The sequence below is a fragment of the Phyllobates terribilis genome, unplaced genomic scaffold (assembly GCF_046119375.1).
Source record: "Phyllobates terribilis strain yellow unplaced genomic scaffold, ASM4611937v1 Scaffold_1__5_contigs__length_1240528914, whole genome shotgun sequence".
In the NCBI taxonomy this organism is placed as follows: domain Eukaryota; kingdom Metazoa; phylum Chordata; class Amphibia; order Anura; family Dendrobatidae; genus Phyllobates; species Phyllobates terribilis.
Window position 1 is genome coordinate 359,438,224 of NW_027362761.1, and position 20,548 is coordinate 359,458,771.

Here is a 20,548-nt window from a genome sequence, read left to right on the forward strand (position 1 = left end):
GTTTTCACAGCGTTTCCGCGGCAGGAAAACAGCCGCAAAAATGCATCGTGTGCACATAGCCTGACAGTGGGTTTATGTGTAGTCAATAGGCAAAGCCACTACTAGATACTAGAGATGAGCAGATCGATGTGCGAGACTTCGGTTCAGTGTCCAGGTCAGTGGTAACTAGCAGTTACACAGAAGGCCAAAAATCAATTACCTTCCGGCATGCCCAGTACAGAATTTGATTAGTCAGGGCTGGCACAACATAATTTGTGCAAGCACTGGCTAAACAAAAGCTAAGCCGGAAGGTAAGAGATTCGCAGGACTTCCGTCTTGCTGCCAGGTATCGCTGACCTGGACACTGGAACAGAGTCCCGTGAAAGTATCCACTCATGTGTACTAGACACCTCTGGTCTCATCTCCCAATATGCAATGGAACGGGCATTTAAATATGTTACGGAAGAATCTAATGTCTCAATAGACATCTAATGGTCAGTTGGTCCTTTGTAAGTTGGCGGCAGTGGCCGACTTCACAACATATTGATGATCTATCTATAGGATGGACCATCAATATTGGCTCTGTGGAAGTCGGACACCCAGCACCCCCACTGTGCAGCCATTATCAGCTCTGGCGGCAGCCAGATTTACACAGGAGAAAAGAAGCTATTCTGCAGTAGCCATCAGTGGCAGCTACACACTGAATGGAGGATCACGGTTGCAGAGGGGGCAACCACAACTGGGCCCATACAGGAGGGGTGCCTGCCGACCCCAGTGCCTACTTCAGTTGGATGTGTTTCCGAGGACACACATTCAGCTAAGTGTATTGCAGTGCAGAGACACACCTGCTTCCTGCGCTGCAATACACGTCGTTGGCCAATCAGAGGCCAGCAGCTGACGTCGGCGTGCCAGGCATTGGTGTCACTTGGCAGTGACGTCATTCCTTACTATGGCAGGCACGCCAATGTCACCTACAGGCCTACAGACGAGGATACCGCACGTCATGGGATTGGAAGAAGGTGAGAAGAATGTTTTTTTTTTTTTTATGTAGAGGCAGAATGGAGGACATGTATACCAGGATGGGGGGGCATGTATACCAGGATGAAAGACATGTATACCAGGAAGGGGGACAAATATACCAGGAAGAGGGATATGTATACCAGGAAGAGGGATATGTATACCAGGAAGGTGGACATGTATATCTGGATGGGTAACATGTATATCAAGATGAGGGACAAGTACACCTGGATGAGAGGCACATATACCAGGATGGGGGGCATGTATACCAGGTAGGGGGACAGATATATCAGGATGGGGGACACGTATAGCAGGATGGGGGACACGTATACCAGGATGGGGGACACGTATACCAGGATGGGGGACATATATACGAGGATGGGGGGCACAAATACCAGGATGGGGGGGCACGTATACCAGGTTGGGGGACATTCAGTGTGGAAAATAAGTATTTGATACACTGCCGATTTTGCAAGTTTCCCCACCTACAAAGAATAGAGAGGTCTGTCATTTTTATCATCGGTACACTTCAACTGTGAGAGACAGAATCTAAAAATAAAAACCAGAAAATTACATTGTATGATTTTTAAATAATTAAATTGCATTTTATTGCATGAAATAAGTATTTGATCGCCTACCAACCAGCAAGAATTCTGGCTCTCACAGACCTGTTAGTTTTTTTTAAGAAGCCCTCCTACTCTGCACTCATTACCTGTATTAATTGCACCTGTTTGAACTCGTTACCTGTATAAAAGACTCCTGTCCACACACTCAATCAGACTCCAACCTCTGCGCCATGGCCAAGACCAAAGAGCTGTCTAAGGACACCGGGGACAAAGTTTTTCAGAATTCGCACGATGGGGAAGACTAAGATCAAGCAGGGACTTTGACAGAAGGGCAACTTGACCACAAAGGAGTTTCAGAAGAAAACATGTTGCCCATGCAGCTTTTTTTTTTATTTAAAATTGAGTTTATATTTTAATGATTTTAATTTTCTAAGTCAATGCTAAATAAAGTTTTGGAAAATGAGATTTATCTGGACTTGTGTCTTATTTACATTACTATTTTAAAATATCTGTTACATGACTTCTTTTAAGTGAGGCTTAGCTGAGGGTGTAACAGCCTTTACCTATCCTCCGTTTTTATGGTAGGTGGGAGAATGGCTTTCTGGATGCTAAGGTGGCCATAGACACGAGTTACTATTGACAAGACACTTGTCCTGCCAACACATATCTTTTCCGACTTCCCCATATAATAGAATGATCAGTATGACAGACGGTTTATGTGTAGTCAATAGGGAAAGCCACTGCTAGACACTAGAGATGAGCAGATCGATGTGCGAGACTTCAGTCCAGGTCAGTGGTACCTGGCAGTTACACAGAAGGCCCAAAAATCAATCACCTTCCGGCGTCCCCAGTGCAAAATTTGATTATTGCACAAATTATGTCGTGCCAGCCCTGGCTAAACAAAAGCTAAGCCGAAAGGTAAGAGATTCGCAGGACTTCAGTCTTGCTGCTAGGTATCGCTGACCTGGACACTAGAAAAGAATCCCTCGAAAGTATCCGCTCATCTCTACTAGACACCTCCGGTCTCATCTCCCAATATGGAACGGGCATTTAAATATGTTAAGGAAGAGTCTAATGTCTCAATAGACACCTAATGGTCAGTTGGTCCTTTGTAAATTGGCAGGAGTGGTCGACTTCACAACATATTGATGATCTATCTACAGGATAGATCATCAATATTGGCTCTGTGGAAGACGGACACCCAGTACCCCCACCTTGCAGCCATTATCAGCTCGATTGACACAGGAGAAAAGAAGCTATTCTTTAGTAGCCATCAGTGGCAGCTTCACATTGAATGGAGGTACACAGAGGCGTAACGATCGCGGTTGCAGAGGGGGCAACCACAACTGGGCCCCTGCAGGAGGGGTGCCCGCCGACCCCAGCGCCTACTTCAGTTGCATGAGTTTCCGAGGATGCACATTCAGCTAAGTGTATTGCAGCGCAGAAACACTCCAGCTTCCTGTGCTGCAATCAGGGTGGATTTGATTTAAATCTAACTGATTTAAATCACGATTTAAATCACTAGTCAGTAAGGCTTGATTTAAATCAGTGATTTAAATCAAAGTTTCTACCTAAACTAGTTCTTGCTACTTTAACATGCAAGTAGATGAAGATTTTTAGAATCACTTTTTATATTACTTTTTTCTCCCCAGTTTAATGGGTTAATCATTCATATTTGGACACCACTGTTCTGTTGTACTTAGGAAGGAGAAAAATAATCCTGACCTTAATAACAATTTAAATAGATTTATTCAACTGAAACAATAACAACATTACAGCATAAGTTATTTGCTTAAACAAACATCCATGTTTGTTAACTAATTTGGCTAAACAAAATATATATATATATTTTAAGAAACTTAGACTGTCAGCCCAGCCGACACATGAAAAACTTAAATACTACTGTCCCTGCTGTCCTCTGTAGCTCACTCGTCGTCATCTTCATCATCATCATCATCTTCTTCTTTGTTCCTATTCATAATCTGGAAAAGAAAAACAAGCTTTCCTGCTTTATTGGGTCCCAACCGATTTCTCAATTTAGAATGAATGAGTCCAAAGGAAGAGAATATTCTTTCAATGCCTGCAGAAGAAGCTACTGCTGTTAAAAGTGAAATCATTACTTGAACAGTCTCTAAATCCAAGCGCTTAAGTGACTTGCACCAGTTTACTGGTGTGACCTTCCTTAAAATATCTTCAGCAAACATATATTTCTAGAATGGTTCCCCCTTAGCTCTGAAGTTTATGGCATTAAAGATGGATGATTGCTGGATACCCATGTCATAGCTAACTCCTCTTCCTCAGCACTTAGGTTTTGACCCTGATATTGGATATTGACAATATTTGCCAAAAAATGAGCTGGAGTCAGTGCTTGTCCCATTCGTTTGTTTACTGCTTGTAATTTAATTCTGTCCATGTGTAGTTCTGTTTTTAAGTGTTCACTCAGTTCCTTCCAAATTTCAACAGGATCCGCAATAAAACATCTATTTTTCTGTATTTTGTTTAAAGCTTGAGAGATGGGTTTCAGGAAGCTCAGCATATGTTCAACATTTCTCTTAAGCCCAATGTTGAGGATTTTGGCCGTGACAGTGCCATTTATTTTATCTCGATTTTCTTCACAAAGTGTCATCAGAATAGGCCAGTTTTTGATATACTGCTCAAAACAGTCCACCAGTTCCATCTGTGGGAGCGTTAGCTTGGTTCCACCCATCCTTTTCAGAGCTGCTGCAGCAAAATGATTATTACGGAAGTATTTAGCAATTTCAACAACATTAGCCTTTATTTCTGGAACACTTAAGTCTTTGGCTAAGAGGTGCAGCAAATGAGCACTGCAACCATATGTTATTAGCAGCTTTGTATTCCCTCCCTGCTCTTCTAAATTTCTTCTCATCTTGGATACGTTTGCAGCATTGTCAGTGACCAAACTGCGTACTAGACATTTGAATTTTTGTTCACATGTTGTTATAGCTTTTACTGCCACTTCTTGTAAGTATTCTGCTGTGTGTGCATTTCCTGACGTATCAGTTGTTTTTGCAAGGAAGACTTTACCTTCTTCTGTTGTTATACAAGCACATACAATAGGATCATTGTGGACATTACTCCACCCATCAATACTTAGGTTAACAATTTTACCCTCCAGAGCTGTTGCACATTGCTCCATTTCTCTGTCATACACTTGATCCAGCAGTTTCCCTGCAACATCAGCTCTGCTGGGTGGACTGTATCCTGGTCTCAGTGACTGAACCATATTAATGAAATGTGGGTTCTCAGTCAGACGGAAAGAAGAGTTCGTTGCATAAATAAACTGGGCAATTTTTTCATCAATCAACTCTTTTTCTAATCTGCTAGTTCTTATCACAAACCTATCTATGGTGGTTCCAGGAGGTAAAGGTTTTTTCTTCCTTTTGGGTGATGGTGATATGTGGCTGTGGGTGTCTGATGATGCTGCTGCTGCTGCTAATGAAGCACTATCCTGGATGGATAACTCTGAAACTGTAGAACAGGATGATGGTGATCTTGGAGGTGGATAGTTTCCAGAATCCATGAATTCCCCTAAACAAAAAAAGTCAATGCTGTTATTTTATTGTTTATACAATTTCTGCTTATTGTACACAACACATCACTGCCCCTGCCCCAAAAAGAATATTTGTTTTTCTTCATAACTGTACCAAATGACCGTAACATGCAGTAATAATAAGAAATATAATTTTTCTCACACATGACAGTTCAGTCTTTAGAAATAGGATTCAATAAAAATGTTTACCAACAGATCCTGCCTGTTCAGAAGTGTTTCTTTGGTCATCTTCATCACCGCACTTCTCATGATGTTGCCTCATTCGCGCCACCAGGCCTTGCATCTCTTTGTTGCATCGTTTGCATTTTGCACGCATGCCTGCCTTACCGATAGGCGAAGGAGCTTCATTAAAATATTCCCAAACTGGGTCTCTTTTACGGCCTGCTGCCATTATAAGGAAAGAATGTAATAAACCTCAGATCGTACACACAAACAGATCCAGACTTGTCTGTCTGTGGCTATGCTGCAGTATTGTGCTCAAAGTTTCACTTTCATTTTCTTGTCTGCTTGCCCTTCCTCCTCCTCACACTTAGATTCACATTCTTCTTGTGTTGTGCAGATCTATTCCACTCCAAACAATCAGAAACATATTGTCTAACTTCTTGGACTTGGCACTGAAGGGGTTGATTCTGTATTCATAGGTTTGTAGAACAATAGGATTAAGGTCTTTTTCTCAACTCTGTTCATGTTGTAAAATTTTTGCCGTGAAGAAGAGGCTGGGACCTCTGCGGAGTCAAATTCAGTTTTGAGAACTGCGTAAGTAAAGCGAGCGTCTGTGATAATATAGGAGAGAAACTGCCCACTAATCCTACAGAAACCTCTGGAAGAGCATGGCATTGTGAATATTACACATATACAGCCTTTATTCTACTGAGTTAAACAACTCAGCTTTATCTCATGATGGAAGAACCTTTGGATGGTAAAATATTTTCCTCAAAAAGCAGTTTATTGAAAAAAATCCGATTTAAATCAAAAAAATCCGATTTAAATCAAAAAAATCCGATTTTTTTTAAAAAAAACATTGATTTTTATCCACCCTGGCTGCAATACACATTGTTGGCCAATCAGAGGCCAGCAGCTGACGTCAGCATGCCAGGCATTGGTGTCGCTTGGCAGTGACATCACGCCTTACTATGGCAGGCACGCCGATGTCAGCTGCTGACCTCGGTGACAGACGACGACACCAAACGTCATGGGATTGGAAGGTGAGAAGAATGTTTTTGTTTTTTATGTAGAGGCAGAATGGAGGACATGAATACCAGGATGGGGGGGGGGGGGGGCATGTATACCAGGATGAGAGACATGTATACCAGGAAGGGGGACATACAGGTGCTTCTCATTAAATTAGAATATCATCAAAAATTTAATTTATTTCAGTTCTTCAATACAAAAAGTGAAACTCATATATTATACAGAGTAAACAGAGTGATCTTTTTCAAGGGTCTATTTCTGTTAATGTTGATGATTATGGTTTACAGCCAATGAAAACGCAAAAGTCATTATCTCAGTAAAATAGTAGAATACTTTATAACAACAGCTTGAAAATGTTTTTAAAATCCGAAATGTTGGCCTACTGAAATGTATGTTCAGTAAATTCACTCAATACTTGGTCGGGGCTCCTTTTGCATCAATTACTGCATCAATGCGGCGTGGAATGGAGGCGATCAGCCTGTGGCACTCCTGAGGTGTTATGGAAGCCCAGGTTGCTTTGATAGCAGCCTTCAGCTCATCTGCATTGTTGGGTCTGGTGTCTCTCATCTTCCTCTTGACAATACCCCATAGATCCTCTATGGGGTTAAGGTCACGCAAGTTTGCTGGCCAATCAAGCACAGTGATACTGTTGTTTTTAAACCAGGTACTGGTACTTTTGGCAGTGTGGACAGGTGCCAAGTCTTGCTGGAGAATGAAATTTCCATCTCCAAAAAGCTTGTCGGCAGAGGGAAGCATCAAGTGCTCTAAAATTTCCTTGTAGACGGCTGCGCTGACTTTGGTCTTGATAAAACACAGTGGACCGACACCAGCAGATGACATGGCTCCCCAAACCATCACTGATTGTAGAAACTTCACACTAGACCTCAAGCAGCTTGGATTGTGTGCCTCTCCACTCTTCCTCCAGACTCTGGGACCTTGATTTCCAAAAGAAATGCAAAATTTACTTTCATCTGAGGACAACACCTTGGTCCACTGAGCAACAGTCCAGGTCTTTTTCTCCTTGGCCCAGGTAAGACGCTTCTGGCGTTGTCTATTGGTCATGAGTGGCTTGACACAAGGAATGTGACACTTGTAGCCCATGTTCTGAATATGTCTGTGTGTGGTGGCTCTTGAAACAATGACTCCAGCAGCAGTCCACTCCTTGTGAATCTCCCCCAAATTTTTGAATGGACTTTTCTTAACAATCCTTTTAAGGCTGCGGTTTTCCCGGTTGCTTGTGCATCTTTTTCTACCACATTTTTTCCTTCCACTAAACGTTCCATTAATATGATTGGATACAGCAATCTGAACAGTCAGCTTCTTTAGCAATGACTTTTTGTGGCTTACCCTCCTTGTGGAGTGTGTCAATGACTGCCTTCTGGACATGTCAAGTCAGCAGTCTTCTCTATGATTATGGAGCCTACTGAAACAGACTAAGGGACCTTTTTAAACGATTAGGAAGCCTTTGCAGATGTTTTTTGTTATTCTAATTTACTGGAGATAATGACTTTTGTGTTTTAATAATAATAATAATAATTTTTATAGCGCCAACATATTCCGCAGCACTTTACAAATTTTAGGGGGGACTTATACAGACAATACAGAATAAGCATATCTCATATCGAAAGGAGTGAGGGCCCTGCTCGCAAGCTTACAGTCTATGAGGAAATGGGGGAGACACAAAAGGTAGAATGTACATATATTGTATAATGAGAAAAACAAAAGACAAGAAAAATACCCAAATAACTGGAAGTAAATGGGTAGATCGCACAGTGCAAAAATAATAAAAAATAATAAAGGGTATTTAGTTAACATAATTTTGATCAAAATAATGTAAAAGCTATCCAGCGGACATAATGTTAGACACAGCAGAAAGACAATCACTGGTCTTTTGTAGTAATGCAGGGGTGATGTCTGGAGCAGAGGTGTATAATTGGGTGTCATCATCATAGAGATGGTACTGAAAACCGAATCTGCTGATTGTTTGTCCAATGGGAGCAGTGTATAAGGAGAAAAGAAGGGGTCCTAGGACTGATCCTTGAGGAACCCCGAAAGTAAGGGGAAGGAGAGAGGAGGAGGAGCCGGTGAAAGACACAGAGAAGGAGCGGTCAGAGAGATAGGAGGAGAACCATGAGAGAACAGTGTCCTTGAGGCCAATAGTGCGGAGCATAGTGAGAAGGAGCTGGTGATCCACAGTGTCGAATGCTGCAGAGAGATCAGGGAGAATCAGCAGGGAGTAGTAACCATTAAATTTAGCTGTTAGTAGATCATTAGAGACTTTAGTGAGGGCAGTTTCAGTAGAATGTAAAGAGCGGAAACCAGATTGTAAAGGGTCAAGAAGAGAGTTGTCTGAGAGATAGCGGATTAGACGGGAATGGACCAGGCGTTCCAGGAGTTTAGAGATAAAGGGAAGATTGGAAACAGGTCTGTAGTTAGCCGTGCAGTTCTGGTCAAGGGATGTTTTTTTAAGTAATGGATGTATGCTGGCGTGTTTAAAAGAAGAGGGAAAGATACCAGATGAGAGGGAGAGGTTGAAAATTTTAGTTAGGTGAGTGGTGACAGCTGGAGAAAGGGACTGAAGGAGATGTGAAGGAATAGGGTCACTGGTGCAAGTGGTAGGGCGAGAAGATGCAAGGAGCCTGATCACTTCATCTTCCGTGACTGGTTCGAAGTCAGAAAGTGAGCAAGATACAATGTGGCGGGGGAGAGCATGCATAACGTTTGGGGATTGAGAGAAAATTTCATGTCGGATATGGTCAATTTTTTCTTTGAAATAATTGGCCAGATCATCAGCGCTGAGGTCGGTGATCGGGGCCTGTGCTGTTTGATTGAGGAGAGAATGAAACGTGTCAAAGAGTCGTTTAGGATTATTGGAAAGTGAGATGATGAGGTTGTTAAAGTAGGTTTGTTTAGAGAGGTGAAGCGCAGAGTTATATGTTTTCAGCATAAATTTATAATGGAGGAAATCTTCGGGCAGATTAGATTTTCTCCACAGCCTTTCAGCGCACCTGGAGCACCGCTGGAGAAGACGTGTTTGAGGCGTGTGCCAGGGTTGTCGCCGTCTATGCCGAATTGTTCTTTGTGTAGGAGGTGCGGCTTCATGCAGGGCGCATAGCATTATTTCGTTATAATGCTTCAATGCAGAGTCGGGATATGAGAGGGAGGAGATTGGGGTCAATGATGATTGCAACTTTTTCAAAAATTTCTGGGTGTTAATGGCGCGTATACTTCTATAAGTGTGGAAAGTGGGGGTGTCTTGAGTAGCCTCACAGTTCTTGACAGAGAATGAAAGAAGACTATGGTCAGAGAGTGGAAGGGGAGAGTTAGTAAAGTCATGTACTGAGCAAAGCTGGGAGAAGATCAGGTCCAATGTGTTCCAGTCTTCATGTGTAGGAGAATTAGCAAGCTGTGAAAGGCCGAAGGAGGAGGTTAGTGATAAAAGATGAGCGGCAGATGGGGAAAGAGAATCGCCAATTGGGATGTTAAAATCTCCCATGATTATCGTGGGGATGTCGCAGGATAGAAACTTTGGAAGCCAGGCAGCAAAGTGATCCAGGAACTGACGGGAGGGACCTGGAGGGCGATAGACAACCGCCACTCGCAGGGAGAAGGGCCGGTAGAGTCTGACTGTGTGGGTCTCAAAAGAAGGGAAGATAAGGGAGGGTACTGGGGGGATAACCTGAAAAGTACATTTTGTTCAAAGAAGCAGACCAACACCTCCACCTGATCTGTTGTCAGGTCTCGGAGTATGAGAAAAGTGTAGGCCACCATAGGAGAGAGCTGCAGCGGCGGTGGTGTCCGACTGCTGGATCCAGGTTTCAGTGAGAGCCAGAAGGTTGAGGGAATTAGAGAGGAAAAAGTCATGGATGGAAGAGAGTTTATTACATGCTGAGCGCGCATTCCAAAGGGCACAGTTGAATGAGACAGAAGATATGCAGGGAATATTAATGAGATTAGCAGGGTTTCTGAATGTAACAGGGAAAGAGTTAGTGTTATTATTACTGGAGGGTCCTGGATTAGGAGAAATATCACCTGCGACTAAGAGAAGAAAGATACAGAGAGTGAGCAGATGGTTGAGTGATTTGTGAGAGCGTTTCCGGTGTTGTATGGTGGGAATGAATGGATCTGTGTGGTATAACATTGTGAAGAGAGCATGACAGCTGTACATAGGAGAAGAGAGGAGAGAGGGGTTAATAAGGATGAAGTGTGCCGAATTTGTGGGAGAACGGTGAATGTGGATGATTGTAGCAGCCAGAACATAAATGGCACAAATACAAGTGGTTAATGCTGTTTGCAAAACAGATGACCTGGAAGCAAGTTTGTTTAATTGTCTTGCATGTCTTACCTGTCTCCTGCCCTGGTCCAACTGCCATATCTAACTGCCGAGACACTTTGATAAACTATGGCACTTCGATAAAGTATGCATAAATGCTATATGCATAAATGCCCCTCCATAAATGCTGCCCCTTGACTATGTCTCAATATATAGGGACGTATCTGCTTAGATCTACACAGATTTAACTCGTTAGCAATCAATCAACTAGCTTAAGACAACAGGAGACAATAAAACTGCACAAAAAAAACAGACTGGCAACTCAACATGGATCATAAACTGTTAAAGTAAGTGTGATGACCTTAAAGTATCATGAATTAAACAACGTAGATGAATGATATATATATATATCATTCATCTATACCAGTGATTGATTAGCTGCAGAGCATTGCAAGTAACATGGAGATACAATGTAGATTTCAGAAGAGATTACACGGAGCAGAGGAGTGAGATATATATACCAGTGATTGATTAGCTGCAGAGCATTGCAAGTAACATGGAGATACAATGTAGATTTCAGAAGAGATTACACGGAGCAGAGGAGTGAGATATATATACCTGTAAGAAGAGAAGAGAGATGAATATTGGAACTGCCATATCTAACTGCCGAGACACTTTGATTAACTATGGCACTTCGATAAAGTATGCATAAATGCTATATGCATAAATGCCCCTGCATGTGTTTTCATTGGCTATAAGCCATAATCATCAACATTAACAGAAATAAACACTTGAGATAGATCACTCTGTTTGTAATGACTCTATATAATATATGAGTTTCACTTTTTGTATTGAAGAACTGAAATAAATTAAATTTTTGATAATATTCTAATTTTGTGAGAAGCACCTGTATATACCAAGAAGAGGGACATTTATACCAGGAAGGTGGACATGTACACCAGGATGGGTAACATGTATATCAGGATGAGGGACAAGTACACCAGGAATAGAGGCACATATACAACCCCTGGTAAAAATTATGGAATCACCGGGCTCGGAGGATGTTCATTCAGCTGTTTAATGTTGTTGAAAAAAAGTAGATCACAGACATGACACAAAACTAAAGTCATTTCAAATGGCAACTTTAGGGCTTTAAGAAACACTAAAAGAAATCAAGATAAAAATGTGGTAAGGGTAGTTTTTTTCAGACCAAGCAGAGGGAAAAAATTATGGAATCACTCAATTCTGAGGAAAAAATTATGGAATCATGAAAAACACACAAAAGAACACTCCAATACATCACTAGTATTTTGTTGCAGCAGCTCTGGCTTTAATAACAGCTTGCAGTCTCTGAGGCATGGACTTAATGAGTGACAAACAGTATTCTTCATCAATCTGGCTCCAACTTTCTCTGATTGCTGTTGCCAGATCAGCTTTGCAGGTTGGAGCCTTGTCATGGACCATTTTCTTCAACTTCCACCAAAGATTTTCAATTGGATTGAGATCTGGACTATTTGCAGGCCATGACATTGACCTTATGTGTCTTCTTACAAGGATTGCTTTCACAGCTTTTGCTCTATGGCAGGATGCATTATCATCTTGAAAAATGATGTCATCATCCCCAAACATCCTTTCAATTTATGAGATAAGAAAACTGTCCAAAATATCAATGTAAACTTGGGCATTTATTGAAGATGTAATGACAGCCATCTCCCCAGTGCCTTTACCTGACATGCAGCCCCATATCATCAATGACTGTGGAAATTTGCATGTTCACTTCATGCAGTCATCTTTATAAATCTCATTGGAACGGCACCAAACAAAAGTTCCAGCATCATCAGCTTTCCCAATGCAGATTTGCGATTCATCACTGAATATGACTTTCATTCAGTCATCCACAGTCCACGATTGCTTTTCCTTAGCCCATTGTAACCTTGTTTTTTTCTGTTTAGGTGTTAATGATGGCTTATGTTTAGCTTTTCTGTATGTAAATCCCATTTTCTTTAGGCGGTTTCTTACAGTTCGGTCACAGACATTGACTCCAGTTTCCTCCCTTTCGTTCCTCATTTGTTTTGCTGTGCATTTCCTGTTTTGGAGACATATTGCTTTAAGTTTCCGGTCTTGACGCTTTGATGTCTTCCTTGGTCTACCAATATGTTTGCCTTTAACAACCTTCCCATGTTGTTTGTATTTGGTCCAGATTTTAGACACAGCTGACTGTGAACAACCAACATCTTTTGCAACATTGCGTGATGATTTACCTTCTTTTAAGAGTTTGATAATCCTCTCCTTTGTTTCAATTGATATCTCTCATGTTGGAGCCATGATTCATGTCAGTCCACTTGGTGCAACAGCTCTCCAAGGTGTGATCACTCCTTTTCAGATGCAGATTAACGAGTAGATCTGATTTGATGCAAGTGTTAGTTTTGGAAATGAAAATTTACAGGGTGATTCCATCATTTTTTCCTCAGAATTGAGTGATTCCATAATTTTTTCCCTCTGCTTTGTCTGAAAAAAATTATAAAAAACAGAAAATTACATTGCATGATTTTTAAATAACTAAATTGCAGGAAATAAGTATTTGATCACCCACCAAAAAGCAAGAATTCAGGCTCTTGCAGACCTGTTAAGTTTTTCTTTGAGAAGCCCTCCTACTCTGCACTTATTACCTGTATTAATTGCACCTGTTTGAACTTGTTACCTATATAAAAGACACCTGTCCTCACACTCAATCACTCACACTCCAACCTCTCCACCATGGCCAAGACCAAAGAGCTGTCTAAGGACACCAGAGACAAAAATTGTAGACCCGCACAAGGCTGGGATGGGCTACAGGACAATAGGCAAGCAGCTTGGTGAGAAGGCAACAACTGATGGCACAATTATTAGAAAATGTAAGAAACACAAGATGACTGTCAATCTTCCTTGGTCTGGGGCTCACCTCGTGGGGTAAGGATGATTCTGAGAAAGGACAGGAATCAGCCCAGATCTACAAGGAAGGACCTGGTCAATGACCTGAAGAGAGCGGAGACCACAGTATCAAACATTACTGTTAGTAAAACACTGCAGATCAGGACAGAGAGTGGAGGGACCACTATAAATTATGCACTCAGCACTTTAGCATCTATTTTTCCTGCAACAAGATAGTTTGGATGCTTGGATGAAACGCGTAGGGACGCTACAAGGGAAAGTGCAGGGCCTCCGTAATAGGACTAGTTGTGGACTACCCTTATCAGGGCGGGAGCTCTGTGGGGATAGTTGTAAGCTTGAGCTTTAAGGGACAAATAGGGCCAGCCTGTACGACTATCTGATCCAGAAGGAAATCCCCTCCCCCCCCCCGATGACTACTCCAGTCCCTGAGAAAAACAAAGAATGGGTGAGAGAATTCCATTATATTGACACAATTATGTCTTGATTATATAGGATCTGCACTTGGACCTGTAATTTATATTAATTGTGCTTTTTTTCGTTAAAAAATCTCTGTCTCCTTTTTAAATTATCCGTTCGAGGGGATGGAGATAAGTGGCTGATCTATGATTTAAGGGGAGGATTACAAATTCTTTTCTCCCCCCATTATCATTTGACGCATATGTGAATCTGCAGGGAGGATCGGTGTCCTGGGGGAGAGTGATTTCATTGCCTCTACCCCTTGTATGCCTTCCGCTCCTTACAGATTCTATCCAAAAGCTTGATCTTCACAATTGAAGACAAAATAGGAGCTTCTGTGTGTAATTTACACTAATTTGGTAGAGAGAGACGGTCCCTTGACTTTATTTATGGAAATTATCATTTCAGTAATGAGACTTATCTCTTTTTATGGGTGGTATACACGTTCTTAAATATTATTATTAAAACTTATGTTTTAGATTCTCACTTTAATGCTGTCTAATAGTCAATACTTGGTGAGAACATATCTCAATATTGGTGGGTGTCACTCTCACTACTTTGCTTATTGATAGTAACACACTAAACCATCATGGATTAAAATCCTGCAAGGCTCCCCTGCTCACACCAGCACATGTCCAGGCACGTTTGAAGTTCACCAATGACCATCTGGATGATCCAGAGGAGGAATGGGAGAAAGTCATGGGGTCAGATGAGACCAAAATAGAACTTTTTGGTATCAACTCCACTCGCTGTGTTTGGAGAAAGAAGGATGATGAGTACAAACCCAAGAACACCATCCCAACAGTGAAGCATGGTGGGGGAAACATCATACTTTGAGGGTGCTTTTCTGCAAAGGGACAGGACGACTGCATCATATTGAAGGGAGGATGAATGGGGTCATGTATTGTATTGTGATTTGTTGGCCAACAACCTCCTTCCCTTAGTAAGAGCAGTGAAGATGGGTCGTGGCTGGCTCTTCCAGCATGACAAAACCTGAAAAACACAGCTAGAGCAACTAAGGAGTGGCTCCGTAAGAAGCATTTCAAGGTACTGGAGTGGCCTAGCCAGTCTTAAGACATGAAGCCAACACAACATCTTTGGGGGGAGCTGAAACGCTATGTTGCCCAGCGACAGCCCCGAAACCTGAAAGATCTGGAGAAGATCTCTATGTTGGAGTGGGCCAAAATCCCTGCTGCAGTGTGTGCAAACTTGGTCAAGAACTACAGGAAAAGTCTGACCTCTAACTGCTAACAAAGATTATTGTACCAAATATTAAGTTCTGTTTTTCTATTGTATCAAATACTTATTTTATGCAATAAAATGCTAAATAATTATAGGGGCTCTTCGCAGGGAGCTTGTATCTGTGAGTAATGCAGAGCTTGGGGGCATGGGTTGTGTGCAGGAGGCATGTACCTTGGGTAATGCAGAACTGGGAGTCAGTGGCTCTGTGCAGTGGGCTTGTACCTGTGAGGAAGGCAGAATCGGGGGGCAGGGGCTGTGTGCAGGGGGCTTGTAACATAGTAACATAGTTGGTAAAGCCGAATAAAGACTTGCGTCCATCAAGTTCGACCGGTTAGTTCTGTAATTGCTAAAGTTGATCCAGAGGAGGGCAAAAACCCCAAATGATTTAGCCAATCTTCACCTGAGGAAAAATTCCCTCCCGACTCTGAAACCAGCAGTCAGAATAAATCCCTGTATCAACCTACTATTTTATTTTATTTTTAAGTATATGCTGAAATCTGCCTGGTATCTAGAAATGCATCCAGTCCCCGCTTGAACTGGTGTAGTGAATCCGACATTACCGTCTCCTCACTCAGTGAATTCCATATTCTCACTGCTCTTACCGTAAAGAACCCCTTCCTATGCTGGTGCTGAAACCTTTTCTCTTCCAGTCTTAGTGAGTGCCCTCTTGTTACCGTAATATCCCTCCTTTTGAACAAATCCCGGACAAGATCTCTATACTGTCCCCTAACATATGTGTACACATTTATTATGTCCCCCCTCAACCTTCTCTTTTCCAGGCTGAATAGTTCTAGTTTTGACAACCTCTCTGGGTATTGCAGTCCCTCCATTCCCTTTATTAATTTTGTTGCCCTCCTTTGTACCTTTTCAAGCTCATTTATATCCTTTCTATATATTGGGGCCCATAACTGAGCACAGTATTCCAAATGTGGTCTGACCAGTGCTTTGTACAGTGGAAGAACAATGTTCTCATCCTTTGCAGCTATACCTCTTCTGATACATCCCATTACCCTGTTTGCCCTTACAGCAGCGGCCTGACTTTGGGCACTCCAATTTAGTTTGCTATCAATCAAGATGCCCAAGTCCTTCTCCATCTCTGAATTCCCCAATGATTTCCCATTCAGTGAGTACTGGTGACTTCCATTTTTCCTTCCCATATGTATGACCTTACATTTCTCCTCGTTAAACCTCATTTGCCATTTAATGCTCCACCTACCCAGCTTATCCAAATCCCTCTGTAGGTCTGCACTGTCCTCTTTTGTATTAATTGTTTTACATAACTTTGTGTTATCTGCAAATATTGATATTTTACTATTTATCCCGTTGACTATGTCGTTAATAAAGATATTAAATAACATTGGGCCTAGTACAGACCCCTGTGGTACCCCACTAGTGACGCTTACCCAATCTGAGTATATTCCATTTATAACCACCCTCTGTCTTCTATCCTTTAGCCAGTTAGCTACCCACTTGCAGACATTTTCCCCCAGCCCCATCATTCTCATTTTGTATACCAACCTATTATGTGGCAAGCTATCGAAAGCTTTTGAGAAGTCGAGATACACGACATCCACTGGTTCCCCCTGATCTACTCGAGAGCTAACCTCCTCGTAGAAGTCAATCAGGTTTGTTTGGCAGGAGCGATTCCTCATGAATCCATGTTGGTTTGGGATTAAAAGATTATTAGCATCAAGATGCTCCGTAATTGCCTCTTTAATTGCCTCCGTAATTGCCTCTTTGTACCTTGGGTAATGCAGAACTGAGAGGCAGGGGCTGTATGCAGAGGGCTTGTACATTATGTAATGCAGAACTGGAGGACAAAGGCTTGTACCTTGGGTAGGGCAGAACGGGGGAGGCAGGAGCTGTGTGCAGGGGGCTTGTACCTGTAGGTAATGCAGAACTGTGGGCATGGGGTTGTACCTTCAGTAATGCAAAACTGAAGGACAGGGGCTGTGTGCAGGGGGCTTACACCTGTGGATAATGCACAACTGGAGGGCAGGGACTGTGTGCAGGGGGCTTACACCCATGGATAATGCACACCTGGGGGCAGAAGCTGTGTACAGGGGGCTTGTACTTTGGGTAATGCAGAACTGGGAGGAAGGGGCTGTGAGTAAGGGACTTACATCAGTGGATAATGCAGACTTGGGGGGCAGGGGTTTGTACCTTGGGTAATGCAGAAATGGAGATTAGGGGCTGTGTGCAGGGGGCTTGTTCCTGTGTGTAATGCAGACCTGGGGGCATGGGCTGTGTGCAGGGGACTTGTTTCTGTGGTTAATGCAGGGGCTGTGTGCACGGGGCTTGTACCTTGGGTAATGCAGACCTGGGGGGCAGGAGCTGTGTGCAGAGGGCTTGTACCTTGGGTAATGTAGATCTGGGGGAAGGAGGTTGTACCTTCGGTAATGCGGAACTGAAGGGCAGGGGCTGTGTGCAGGGAGCTTACATCCGTGGGTTATGCAGAACTGGAGGACAGGGGCTGTGTGCAGGGAGCTTACATCCATGGGTTATGCAAAACTGGAGGGAAGGGGTGTGTGCAAGGGACTTGTACCTTGGGTAATGCAAAACTGAAGGGCAGGGGCTATGTGCAGGGGCTTGTACCTTGGGTAATGAAGAACTGGAGGGAAGGGGTGTGTGCAGGGGGCTTGTTCCTGTGGGTAATGCAGACCTGGGGGCAGGGACTGTGTGCAGGGGGCTTGTACTCTGGATTATGCAGAACTGGAGGAGAGGGGCTGTGTGCAGGGGCCTTGTACCTTTGATAATGCAGACCTGGGGGGCAGGGACTGTGTGAAGGGAGATCACATCCGTGGGTTATGCAGAACTGGAGGACAGGGGCTGTGTGCAGGGGGCTTGTACCTTGGGTAAAGCAAAACTGGAGGGAAGGGGCTGTGTGCAAGGGACTTGTACCTTGGGTTATGCAGAACTGAAGGGCAGGGGCTGTGTGCAGGGGCTTATACCTTGGGTAATGCAGAACTGAGGGGCAAGGGCTGTGTGCAGGGGGCTTGTACATTGGGTAATGCAGAAGTGTGGGGGGGAGGGACTGCGTGCAGGAGGCTTGTACATTAGGTAATGCAGAACTGGGGTGAAGGGGCTGTGTGCAGGGGTTTGTACCTATGGGTAATGTACAACTGGAGGGCAGTGACTGTGTGCAGGAAGCTTGTTCCTGTGGGTAATGCAGACCTGGGGGGCAGGGGCTGTGTGCAGGGGGCTTGTACCTGTGGGTAATGCAGACCTGGGGGGCAGGGGCTGTGTGCAGGGGGGCTTGTACCTGTGGGTAATGCAGACCTGGGGGGCAGTGGCTGTGTGCAGAGGGCTGGTGCCTGTGGGTAATGCAGACCTGGGAGGCAGGAGGCTTATACCTGAGGGTAATGCAGAACTGGGGGCAGGAGCTGGGTGCAGGGGGCTTGTACCTTGGGTATTGCAGACCTGGAGGACAGGGGCTGTGTGCAGGGTGCTTGTACCTTGAGTAATGCATAACTGGAAGGCAGGGACTGTGTGCAGGGGGCTTACACCCATGGATAATGCACACCTGGGGGCAGAAGCTGTGTACAGGGGGCTTGTACCTAGGGTAATGCAGAACTGGGAGGAAGGGGCTGTGAGTAAGGGACTTACATCAGTGGATTATGCAGACCTGTGGGCAGGGGTTTGTACCTAGAGTAATGCAGAAATGGAGATTAGGGGCTGTGTGCAGGGGGCTTGTTCCTGTGCGTAATGCAGACCTTGGGGGCAGGGGCTGTGTGCAGGGGGCTTGTAACTGTAGTTAATGCAGATCTGGAGGGCAGGGACTGTGTGCAGGGGGCTTGTACCTTGGGTAATGCAGACCTGGGGGGCAGGAGCTGTGTGCAGAGGGCTTGTACCTTGGGTAATGCAGAACTGGGGGAAGGAGGTTGTACCTTCAGTAATGCGGAACTGAAGGGCAGGGGTGTGTGCAGGGGGGGTAACACCTATGGATAATGCACAACTGGAGGGGAGGGACTGTGTGAAGGGAGCTTACATCCGTGGATAATGTATAACTGGGGGCTGTGTGCTTGTACCCTGGGTTATGCAGAACTGAAGGGCAGGGGCTGTGTGCAGGGAGGTTGTACCTTGGGTAATGCAGACCTGGGGTCAGGGGCTGTGTGCAGGGGGCTTGTACCTGTCGGTAATGCAGATCTGGAGGGCAGGGGCTGTGTGCAGGGGGCTTGTACCCTGGGTTATGCAGAACTGGAGGAGAGGTGCTGTGTGCAGGGGGCTTGTACCTTTGATAATGCAGACCTGGGGGGCAGGGGCTGAGTGCAGGGGTTTGTAAATAAAGAGAGAGATCCAGCTTCAACGGTATAAAATTAGTATTTCATTAGTGTCCATTAAAAATAGGCAATTGTTTAGACCAAACAAATAGGATGTATGGAGGAAAGGAAGGTGCAGAACAGAGACAACTGAACGCGTTTCAAGCACTCTACATGCTCTTAGACTCAGTTTGATAACAGCGAGACAGGGGCTTAGTAGGGGGCTTGTACATTGGGTAATGCAGAACTGAAAGACAGGGGCTGTGTGCAGGGTGCTTGTACCTTGGGTAATGCAGAACTGAAGGGCAGGGATTGTGTGCCAGGGGGCTTACATCCGTGGATAATGCAGTACTGGGGGCAAGAGCTGTGTGCAGGAGGGTTGTACCTTCGGTAATGCAGAACTGGCGGGGGGAGGAGCTGTGTGCAGGGGGCTTGCACCTTGGGTAATGCAAAAATGGGGGACAGGGGCTGTGTGCAGGGGGCTTGTACATTGGGTAATACAGAACTGGGGGGGGGGAGGAGCTGTGTGCAGGGGGCTTGCACCTTGGGTAATGCAAAAATGGGGGACAGGGGCTGTGTGCAGGGGGCTTGTACATTGGGTAATACAGAACTGGGGGGGGGGAGCTGTGTGCAGGGGGCTTGCACCTTGGGTAATGCAAAAATGGGGGACAGGGGCTGTGTGCAGGGGGCTTGTACATTGGGTAATACAGAACTGGGGGGGGGGGGAGGGGCTGTGTGCAAGGGGCTTACACCAGTAAATAATGCAGACCTGGGGGGCAGGGGCTCTGTGCAGGGGGTTTGTACCTGTGGGTAATGCACAACTGGAGGGCAGTCGCTGTGTGCAGGGAGCTTGTTCCTGTGGGTAATGCAGACCTGGGGACAGGGGCTGTGTGCAGGGGGCTTGTACCTGTGGGTAATGCCGACCTGGGGGGCAGTGGCTGTGTGCAGGGGGCTTGTACCTGTGGGTAATGCAGAACTGAAGTGCAGGGATTGTGTGGGGGCTTACATCCATGGATAATGCAGTACTGGGGGCAAGAGCTGTGTGCAGGGAGCTTGTACATTG

At 44.4% G+C, this 20,548-nt stretch overlaps 1 protein-coding gene across 1 annotated transcript; it reads right to left on the bottom strand.

Annotated features, from left to right (window-relative positions):
• Positions 1 to 3,292: 3,292 nt before the first annotated feature.
• On the bottom strand, positions 3,293 to 5,975 carry LOC141167284 (uncharacterized). The gene is made up of 2 exons (XM_073654716.1): positions 5,323 to 5,975; positions 3,293 to 5,111 (listed from the first exon to the last, which is right to left on the bottom strand). The coding sequence occupies exons 1-2, from the start codon at positions 5,522 to 5,524 to the stop codon at positions 3,802 to 3,804; spliced, it is 1,512 nt and encodes a 503-aa protein (XP_073510817.1). The 5' UTR covers positions 5,525 to 5,975; the 3' UTR covers positions 3,293 to 3,801.
• Positions 5,976 to 20,548: the final 14,573 nt, after the last annotated feature.